The following is an 11270-nucleotide window of genomic DNA, read 5'->3' on the forward strand; positions in this document are numbered from 1 at the left end:
AAAGGAAAAACTACCTGTTTTAAAGAATGTTAATAAACTGTGGTATGAGGAATCAGTAATGTTAATGCCCACGCTAAGACATTTTAATTTGTCCTGTTAAAAGTAAATTAAAGTTGTTGTCCCACTTGCACTGCTTAATTTAACTTTTTACGACTAAACGTACCCTTAGAAACATCCTCCCCTGAAATCATTGGTCAATGAAGTAAAATGTTGCCTCATTCATATTATTTTCCAGGAACGCTTAATTGTCACGTGACACGAACGCAGGCACTTATAGGATGTTGCCATAGGAACTGAAGAGATTCAGAAGGAACTTAGAGAGATTCAGAAGGTTCGCTCAATACCAGCTTTACAGAAGATAAAACTCCAGCCTTCAGAATGCGACGTTCTGCGGGAATTTTTATTTAGTCATTTATTTTACACAGAATACAATAAAAATGTTTTGTTACCCAGATCGGCCCCATCCGGCCCCCGTCTAGTCGCCCATTTCTCCTGCTGTAAAGACTCAAACCTTAATCAGTCGTTGGTCCCGTCTTAGATTCAGGAGCCGTATGCCAATCTTCACGATGGGCTATTAAGGGGTTAATATCTCAAAAGTGTCATAAAAGTTCCCAGGTATGCCGAGGGGTAACAGAACCAACGCCATGTAAGACCGGAACCCCGTGGGGTATTTGCCGATTTCAGGGTAAAAGGTGGATATTTTATGCAGAGAAAAGTTACTGCAAAGGAAAAGAATAAAAGCGCAGGATCCGGCGTCCGCGCCAAAGCAGGTAACAGAGCATCCTCGGCCCTGGACAGCAGGGGGCGCCAAAAGGACAAAAGGGAAAGCCTGGCACATAGAGCATGTTGGTACAAATCAACTCATTCAGAAACCCAGAACCTGCCGGCAGATTGGCCCCATCCGGCCCCCGTCTAGTCGCCCGTTTCTCCTGCTGTAAAGACTCAAACCTTAATCAGCCGCTGGTCTCGTCTTAGATTCAGGAGCCGTATGTCTATCCCATGCGTGTTTAATCCCCTCACTGTATTACCCTCTACCACCTCCGCTGGGAGGCTGTTCCACTTAAAAAATCAGGAGATAAAAGAACAAATGTTACAGTTCTTTTGACCGTTTTTTGGCTACAGTATAACCATGCAGGTCCGTCAACTCACCCTCATCCCAGAGCAGGTGGTTTTTGGACATGGAGGACACAGGGCCCATATTAGAGCTTCCCATCAGGGCAGTCCCGCCAAACTGCCCCCCCCTCTGTGCTCCAATCCTTCCTAGCGGGAGCCAGGATATGACATCATTTTAAGGACACTAGGCGGTACTAGGCGGAAGTAGACTATGGTCCTCTATAATCTTAAAGGACCAATGGGGGGGGTCAGCGATCTCTGATCTACAGGGGGCCCGATAACCCAAGAGGCTGATTGGCTCCCTGTTATGCAGCAGAGGGGCTGCCATCCGTCTGCAGTAGCCAAGGGCCGCATGTTAATGAAAATAATGATGATCACTGAATCCCAGTTTATCTGGAGAATCAACCGGTATCAGCTCTGGAGAATAAAATTAAAAACACAAAATATACAAAAAAAACCAATACTTATAAAGCCCTTATTGCTGGCAAAAACTCTGGGTTCCATCATCAAAAACAATGGTGAATCCCGCGCTATCTAACAGAAAATTAAAGGTTTGGGGTATTTTGCAGAAACATTTGGAATCCGCGTCGGCAGGATGCAGCTGCGAGCTCCTTGTGGATTTTAACGAAGTTTTTTTTTTTTTTTTCCTTAAGAATAAAAAGCATATTATTCTCACTTTCAGTCACTCCTTGGGCGACGTCTTCAAAAGCAACACCAGACAAAATACAAAAAAAAAATAAAAAAAAAATCGCAATAAAATCGAGAATTAATATTCGGGGGGATTTTTTTTTCTCAGTAATTTCTCAAACGTTGAAAAGTTTGGGATATTTAACTAGAATATAAAAAATTTCTAAATAAGGACCAAAAAAAAATATATCACATTTATTTATTCTAATATTTCTATTATTTCTTATATATAAATATATAATAAATGTTATAATATATATATATATATTTTTTTTAATTTTTTTTAACTGGCCCAGTTGTTATCGGTAAAATTTAGCAGACCACCAGAAATCATATACAGTAGCTTGAATAATAATAATAATAATTTTTATTATAACAAAATAAATATAATAATAATATAAATAATAATAACAATAACAATAAATATAATAATAATAATATAAATAATAATAATAATATTCACATCTGTCAACTTTGCCATTCAAAATAGTGGAAAATCCGGCAAAAAAATGTAGAGAAAAAAATCTTATTAAATTCGGGATGCTAAAATAATGACCCTTTTGGTGCTTCCTCCATTTTTCTGATCTGGTGGGACAGCGAATGTTTTATTAGGTTATTTGAGATTGATGTTTTTCACAAAAAAAAGCATTTTTCCCCCTGAGAACATGAAAATCTGACAGTCGGCAGACAAAACATTTAGCGCATGCCTTTAGAGGGTGGTAGATAAGTGGAGCAGCCTCCCAGCAGCAGTGGTACAGGGTAATACAGCGAGTGGATTAAACATGCATGGGATAGACATACGGCTCCTGAATCTAAGACGAGACCGGCGGCTGATTAAGGTTTGAGTCGTTACCGCGGGGATCATTGCGTTTTCACGAAACATCCACATTCCATCCAAGTCCCTGGAATCGGACGCCGCGTTACACGGGAGCCGCGCCAGCAGACGAGTCCGCGATCAGAGCGCCAATCCAAGCGCGTCCGCGGAGAGCAGACACCTGCAGATACACGGAGCGCTATCCCCGGTGGACGCTCAGCAGGCAGACGGGGAAACCAAATACCATGGACAGGTTTCAAGGTTATTGCGGTCAGAAAGAATTTAACCCCTTAGGGAGACGAACAACCTCTGGTGTCCCAGCTACTGAACAGGGGGGCCCACGAGACATTACCTGCTTGTTCGGTATAGGTAGATAATCCGCTCGTAGATACTCCGAACTTCCTGTACAGTAATGACCCCCAGCGCTGTATACAGTAAAAAAAACCTGGTTTTATCTCATTTTGCCCCAATAAACTCCCTTTATCTGCAGACCTGGAGCCGCCGTTGCTGTCAGTCATGTGATATTTTGGGTGACTTTCCCGGCTCAAACACCACACTGAGCTGATGCTTTATGGCGATGCTATTGAAGTCCCTTCCTCCATAGACTTCCATTAGTGAGAGAGTCCTGTTGGTGATTAAGACTGAGCCATTCAATTGTTCCCCACAGGCAGTATGATTAGGAGTCGGGGGGTTTAGTAGATCGGGGGTCACATAACAGAGCGAGAATCAAACATTTGGTGGTGGGGGGTCCCCTGGTTTAAAAGATGTTACTGTTATTGGTAGAAAAAACAAAAGTGGAGAAGGGACGGACTTGAATGCCTGACCAGTGCAGGTGGTATTTGGTATTTACAGGGCACGTGTGTTATACCCGAGTATGGCTGCAGCTGCTGGAAGCCATTTTTGGATCCGTGAGTTCCTGACTCCTTACATGACATCATACACCAGCTGCCGGTCCCACCAGGTCACTTCCTTTCATGTCCTTTTTTCTTCACACCACGTTTGGCCAAGAAGCCCATCGTCACCGCCTTGCTGTATATTCATTCATACAAACACGCGTGTGGACATACATGTCATATGTTATGTTCTAAGGTCCTTGCGTCCATATAAAATATGACGTCAGCCATCGATGCGATAGAACCGCTTGGGTTTCTAATCACTGAGGTCAACCTAAGATTCTGCGTCTTGCAGGAGCCGTATGTCGGGGGGCTTTCTGTGCCCTGCAGCCGTTCACTCGTCTCTCCCTCCTAATTATGGAGAGCTTCGGGGGGGGGAGCTCCAGGGCTGTATTTTCACGTGTCGGAGGAGTCTGGACAGCTGTCCCCCGACACAGAGACCGTGGAGCCCTCGCTCAGCTGTTCAGTGACTTCTGTGGGATGGAGAAGAACAGAAAGGTGGAGCTCAGGAGCCCAGCTGCTCGCTGCAGAGAAAAGAGACTCGGATTGCGGATATTTATATATATTTTTGAATATGGAAACCTACAATGGGCTGGCAGATTGGCCCAATTCGGCCCCCGTCTAGTCTCCCGTTTCTCCCGCTGTAAAGACTCAAACCTTAATCGGTCGTTGGTCTCGTCTTAGATTCAGGAGCCGTATGTCTATCCCATGCATGTTTAATACCCTCACTGTATTACCCTCTACCACTTCTGCTGGGAGGCTGCTCCATGTATCTACCACGTCTGCTGGAATTATAGAATTGTTTCATTGAGGAATAAACTAGAATTCATAAACCCAGACGGGACTATTGAGCATAAAGAAGTGTTTAGGAAAAATATCCTGTGTTCTAAAGCGTTTTATAGACTTAGACTGTTTTGGGGGTCTTTTGATAATGATAGTGATAAAGGGCCATTGGAACACAGGAGTGATGGGAGTGATAAAGGGCCATTGGAACACAGGAGTGATGGGAGTGATAAAGGGCCATTGGAACACAGGAGTGATGGGAGTGGGAAAGAGCCATTGGAAGGCAGGAGTGATGGGAGTGATAAAGGGCCATTGGAACACAGGAGTGATGGGAGTGATAGGAGTGATGGGAGTGATAAAGGAAGAGAGAGAAAGCTGTGATTAAAGGGAACGTGTGAATACATGCGGTATATTCTTGTACATGTCCAAGGTGGGCCCCTTTTAAAAAAAAAAAAACTCAAAAGAGAATCCCGGAGAGTTCTGTGCGAGGCTGTTGGTGGGAAACGCGTTATTTAAAGTGAAATCAGAATCCAAGAAGCACAGATCAGGAGAATCTGTGAGTTTTACCTCATAACTCCGACCACTCCGAGACATCCCAACGGAGTCCATGTAGCTTCCTTTTACTAAACGATACTTTGGGGGGGGGGCAGATGCGGCAAACGCTCTAAAAACAGACCGGGCAGCTGGCCGGGAGAAGAAACAACTGCCCCTCGAGGAAGCAGAGCGCATCGCAATCATTTCCAATCAAGCTGGCATTCCGGTGGCTTCTCAATTATGATAAGACGGCGAGCGCGTGCCTCTAAAATACCTCGGCGATAAGTCACGCTGCCGGCGGGCCGTTCCATAACCACAGGGCGGCTCAGAAATGTCTCCGTCACTCAATTCATTCGTTTAAGTGTCCATAATTTGTGGGGGGGTTTTGACAATCAAAGTTTGGGGGATAAATGCAAAGAAAGCTTCGATTTTCTTGTTTTCTTTCTTCTCCTTGATCTGCCCTCATCAGTGACGTATTTACCCCGGCCCACACCCTCCTCGACCATCATCTTCTCTGTGGAGCGCCAGGATGTGATGTCATATTCTGGTGCTCCGTGACATAAAGTTGCAAAGATCCATCAGCGGGACCGCCCACCGACATAAGCGGGACCACCCACCAGCCTAAGTGGGACCACTGACGTAACTGAGACCTCCTACCGATGTAAGCGGGACCACCCATCGTCGTCAGCGGCAACACCCACCAACGTCAGTGGGACCCGAGGGCTCTTGGTTGTTGGAGCCTGAAAGTCCCCTGGTATGGCGATCTCCACTCAACCGTTTAGCGGACCTGTCACCCTACGTGTGGGCGTAGCCCTTATAAAGGCTGCTGGAACCAATCAGAAACAATCAGCGACTTACAGTGTAGAGATCGGACGGCGGAAGGTTACGGTGCCGCTTTGAATGTTGTCCCCCTGAGTCAGGGAAAGATATTTGGGGATCGGTAAATGACTGCGCTGAAGTGAATGTCCTCACTAATCCCTGTGGGTTCCAAATATTTCGGGATTGTATAAATGATGCGGACGAGATGTTCCCAACAGACGGGGCGCGTTTCAAATGGTCCAACTGGGGCACTTTTGTTTTAGGGGAGTGTGGCCAGGGGGGCTTTCTTAGACTTGTTTCTATACACATTATCGGGGCTTTTACGGCTGTAAAACCCTGTGATACCCTCATACCCTAGAAAACAGGGGCATCAGAAGAGGAGAGAGGGGCATCAGAGGAGGGGAGGGGGGCATCAGAGGAGGAGAGGGGGCATCAGAGGAGGAGAGGGGGGCATCAGAGGAGGAGAGGGGGCATCAGGGGATCTTTTAAATGGGGTGTTATGGGTGTGTGAGCACCATTACAAATCAGAGGGGGTTAGATACTGCTGATCAGCGCTGATCAGCATCATTATCACTTTAACATAATAATAATAATAAATTAGAAAAAGGGTATTAAAATGGTTACAGTAACAGACCATGCCATGTAGAAAGGGTTAACGTCCATTTAAATGAATGAATCAGCTGTCGTGTCAGCAGAAGACCCTTTAGCAGCACCTGTTGCCCCAGAACGCAGGGCTCTGTTGGGCATTTAACGTTTTAAAGCTCCTCTCGGACCAGCTGCGTGTCAGTCGGATTGCGTTTGAAGCGGGACTCACATCGCCAAGAAGCCAGCCTCGCCGGATTCACCTTCTTTATTCGAGGACACGGCGGTCTCTAACCATGGGCTCCATAGTGGCGAAGCTGCTTCTACCAACCATCAGCAGCCTGGCTCTCCTGCCAACCATCAGCATAGCGGCCAAAAGGAAGTTTCACATGGAAGCCATGGTTTATTTTTTCACCATGTTCTTCATTGCGGTAAGCCGTTCCTTCCTAAAATCAACAAAAATTACCCATAAAATCGTGTTACTTTCGTAATGAGCTGGCCCTTTAAATTTTAACCCCTTAGTAGCCCATCAAAAAAAAAGATTCTTTCGCAAAGATTCTTAGTTTCTATGCTTCACATACATTCATTAAAGGGGGCTCCCAAATTCCTGTGCACCGGGTAAAGGGTTAACCTGCTAATAGTTTTTGTTGATAACGCCGTATCTTAAGATGCTACTAAAAAAAATTATTTAAAATAAAACCCAGAATGACGATCTAAATTTCCCCGCTTGTTATTATTCATTACAAAGGCAGCAGTCATCGGCGGGTGGCTACAATAGAATCTTTTTAACGAGTTCTTAAAGGGTTAAAATTGCCAAATTGATCAACCAAGTCCCTGTATTTCATTCTGCACCTAACAGGAAATAAATAAATAAAGAAATACATAAATATATATATATCTAGCCATGCATTTACACAATTTGAAGAATATTTGGTCAAATTTGTGTAATTGTTTTTAAAAAAATCACTTTTTGGTACAGAATGTTTTTTTAATTAATTTTTTAAAATCTCAGTTGAAACAGTCATTTATTAAGAGGAATCGGGAAGTTTTATTGGATGATTTAAGTCACTATATTCAGACATCTTCTGAATAACAGATCTGGAATTGTCACCAAAACTTTGTCAAACTCCTGAAAGCTGAAGCAGAGGGTGGCAAACGACTCCATATATTTCTAAAAAAAAGTTGACTTAGTTTGATAATTCATTACAAGGTGCATCCAAAACGTACCCGTTACTTCTCGCAGGAGAATCTTGGTTTAATGGGGTTGTTTTCTGGTGGAAAAAAAAGCAAAAAAAGAACTGAATGAAAAACTTGTAGGATTCATTCATAGACTCGTGTCATTCCGCGCGGTGGCAGAGCCCTCGGGACGCTGACGAGGAGGCAACAGTTGTTGGAGAATCTGTTTACAAAGTATCTTCCGAGTGAAGCCGTGTGTCGCTGGCCTGTCAGCTGCAGGTCCCCGAACAAACCATGATGTGTTCAAGGGATTCCTTAGAACGCACAACAAATGTTGCTACATTGTGACTGTTGGAAGTATGTTCGGTCTTCAGCGCCGGCGCTCTAATTCCTTCTTCTGTTCCGTTAGATCTACCATGCCTGTGAAGGTCCAGGACTGTCCGTGTTATGTTTCATGAGATACGACCTTCTGGAATACTTCAGTATCTACGGGACTGCGCTCTCCATGTGGGTGTCGTTGTTAGGTAGGTCCCAAGTCTCGGCTGACGAAGGCATCTCAACAAAGAATTATTATCTTCAGACCAAGAGTTTGTTTTGTTTCAGGGCAAATCATCAGGTAAATGGGCCGACGAGTCGAGTTTCGTGTAACTGAAACAATATTTGCTTTTTTCCAACAGCTCTGGGAGATTTTGATGAACCTAAGAGGTCCACTTTGGTCATGTTTGGCGTTCTCACCATCGCCGTGAGGATATATCAGGATCGTTGGGGTTACGGTGTATATTCGGGTCCTATCGGAACAGCCGTTCTAATGATTACTGTGAAATGGGTAGGTAGCTCAGAACTGAGATGGAGAAAAAAAAAGCTTTTACGCATGAACACTAATAACAAAAAACCTCATTTATCATCAAGGGTTGAACTTGATGGACTTAGGTCTTCTTTCAACCTTATGAACTGTAACTATGTAAATCCCAAATGAAAGATACAAAGTATCAGGAGGGCAGGTAGGTTTATGACGTTGGCTTCTAGACCATGGTTCTAGTCAATCTAAAACAAGCAGGTAATAGGTGCTTGGACCATATGAAGTCATCATCATTATCTTGGATCTATCATTGTTTGGTGGTCAGGTTGGAAGCCAATTAGCTACAAGTCTCGTCTTTGATGTCTTCTTTCAGCTTACGAAGATGAAAGAGAAGAAAGGCCTCTACCCGGAAAAAAGTGTTTACACCCAACAGATCGGTCCAGGGTTCTGCTTCGGAGCTTTAGCCTTAATGTTACGTTTTTTCTTTGAGGTAAGTACGCACTTCATGCATGTAAAGAGAAAGCGTGGCACGAAATAGACCGAATCGGTGACCGGCGTAGGGTGAGAAACTGTTTCTATCCAACTATTACTGAGGGTTCTTTTTTCTCCTTGTAGGAATGGGATTATACCTACGTGCACAGCTTCTACCATTGTTCGCTGGCCATGTCCTTTGTCCTCCTGCTCCCCAAGGTCAACAAAAAGGCAGGGAATGGAGGGAACCCGGCCAAAATAGACTGGTCAACTCTAGGCTGCTGCGTGTAACGGGGGATTCCAGACAGTCAACGGCAAGCGGAACCTGGAACCTCCCATTCCATATCCCGATGATTCCAGAACACATGACCTAGAACCGGCTGTTTGCATCCCATAGATAAATCAGCTAGTTCCTTATGTTCCTTGTGTGTTTCCTTACAATCTCTTTACCCCCCGAGCCTGCGGGTTCTAGAACTTTGGCTGCCTATTGCCACTTTATACATAGGTTTGCAGAAAAAAGACGCTAAATGGGAGCTGCCTTATGCCTGACCCAGAGAATTGCCCCCCAAGCCACCCCTCCATGATGGCTGTGCTTGCTGCGGAAAGCCATGATATGATGTCATATCCGGGCATTCCGTGAATTAAAGACGCACGGCTCGGCATGGCCTCCATAGTGTTAATGGTGGAGGAGATCGGAGAGCTCCCTTGTAACTGGCACGTTGAGCAGCGGCACACCAGGCAGCCTGGTCCCCCAGGACTGCAATCTGCCCCCTAGTGTTAAGGCGGTGGGATTGCCGCCTCCTTGGACCTGCTTTATGATGTATTTATGATGTAACTTATTTGTTTCTATTTGCGTAGAAGACGTGCAGGAATTGTTATGGCGATTATACGGTATACCTCTCTCATGCCGGAAACTATTCCTGGCGGACAGATTACGGCGTAAGGTCCTATATCTGTCTATGTAAGAATTATTTTATAAAAAAAATAATACGTTTTGTAGAGTTTTAATTTTATATGTTTTTGGATTTTTTTTTAGCTAAGCATTTAAAGAAATGTACAGAGAGATCTGTGAGGGTTTGATTATTTGTGCACTGTTTAATAAATAAAATAAATAAATACAATTCTACAAAATCTGGCATCTTCCTAAAAAAAAATTATATATATTGTTATTCTGTGTTCAGCCCAAGATATAATTCCCCAAAATAATTCTGCAGCCGGATCCTAAATAAGCGGAAATCTCATTGGTGTTTAATAGACGCGGAATTTTAATTAATGAAATCCATTTAATTAATTAATTAATAATTATTTTTAGTGAAAAATCATGAAAAATTCAATCCAACGCTCCGGAGCTAAAGCACTGATAGGCCAGGTGAAAAACAAGGTAGCATCTTCATAAAGAACTATCCTTGGGAAAGGAAGACTGATTTTCAGGGTTTTTACCCCAATCTCAGGGTCTCGAGGTGAATGGGCAGAAGGACACAGAGTCTGTAGCCGACTCCTTCATAACTCTGCTCTGATGATATCTGAGCATCCCTGCTATATCACAGCTGGAATCCCTGCTTGAATGCAGGTGACTTCATTCAGAATAACCTGACAAGTCATGTTTTCCATGAGGACCATTATCAGAACCATTTAGTTGCCACCATTAGTGAAACCCTGCGAAGGAATATTTGTGTTGGGCCAATGAAGTCTACCCGGACGTCTACCTTGAAAAGCCAGACCTTCTCTCCCTGGAACTCTCCGGCGAGGGCAGCGGCCACAAAACCCCCTCCGCGGGATCAGCTTAGTGAAGCTAATAAAGAAAGTGTGGGGGGAGAAAACAGGTGACAGAATCCGTCAGAGCTCGAAAAATGCTTCTAATGCTTTAAAAAGTGGCCTGACAGGGGCTGTCAGGAAGTGGAAGGGTTGGGTACGGCTGAGGCACACCATGCACCTGCCATCCTTCCACCGTGTTACTCAACAAATTTATTGGTCTATTGAATACTAATAAAAAAGAGTCATTACTGGCAGGGCTGTCTGAAGCCACGTCTACCTCAGGATCAGCGTGTTCGGAATTCAGTGCAGCCGGCAGCGAGCGGGAAGCAGAGGACCAGGTGCGGAGAAGACCATCGAACGGAAGGAGGGCGAGCTTTTCTTTTAGCCAAAAGCAGATTAAAGAGACATTGAGAACTCCTTGGTTTTTAAAAGTCTCCTTATTTAGTTTGACCGGTCCAGCATTGTGCCCCAAATCCATATGCCCCTCTTTCCTCCCCTGTGCCCCTCTTTCCTCTTGTGTGCCCCTCTTTCCTCCCCCTGATGCCCCTCTTTTCTAGGAGGTCAGAATGTTTGCTGGGTATGAGGGTATCGCAGGGTTCTACAGGGTTAAAATTGGGATGGATACCCAGACATTTCTTATTTGGGGTGATGGACAACAGACCGAGAAGTTCAGGCAGTGTTGTATTCTCGCCTAGGTTGACTGGAACTAGGGTGGCAGTTTCAGCTGCACAACAGGCGTCCGATTGTCCTAGTGGGCGATCAAGCTTCCCGGACACGACTTCTCCTTGGGCCGGTTGAAGATATCAGAGATCTTCTTTGTAACCAGCTAATACACCACAGAGCA

General features: G+C 44.6%; 1 protein-coding gene across 1 annotated transcript; it reads left to right on the forward strand.

The window, feature by feature from the left end:
• The first annotated feature begins 6449 nt into the window (after nucleotides 1–6449).
• Nucleotides 6450–9539, forward strand: MYMK (myomaker, myoblast fusion factor). Its single transcript, XM_053473676.1, has 5 exons — nucleotides 6450–6656; nucleotides 7811–7925; nucleotides 8079–8227; nucleotides 8574–8690; nucleotides 8816–9539. Exons 1-5 carry the CDS (start codon nucleotides 6522–6524, stop codon nucleotides 8960–8962), a joined length of 663 nt encoding a protein of 220 aa, XP_053329651.1. The 5' UTR covers nucleotides 6450–6521; the 3' UTR covers nucleotides 8963–9539.
• The last annotated feature ends 1731 nt before the right edge of the window (nucleotides 9540–11270 follow it).

This window comes from Spea bombifrons, chromosome 8 (genome assembly GCF_027358695.1).
Source record: "Spea bombifrons isolate aSpeBom1 chromosome 8, aSpeBom1.2.pri, whole genome shotgun sequence".
Lineage (NCBI taxonomy): Eukaryota > Metazoa > Chordata > Amphibia > Anura > Pelobatidae > Spea > Spea bombifrons.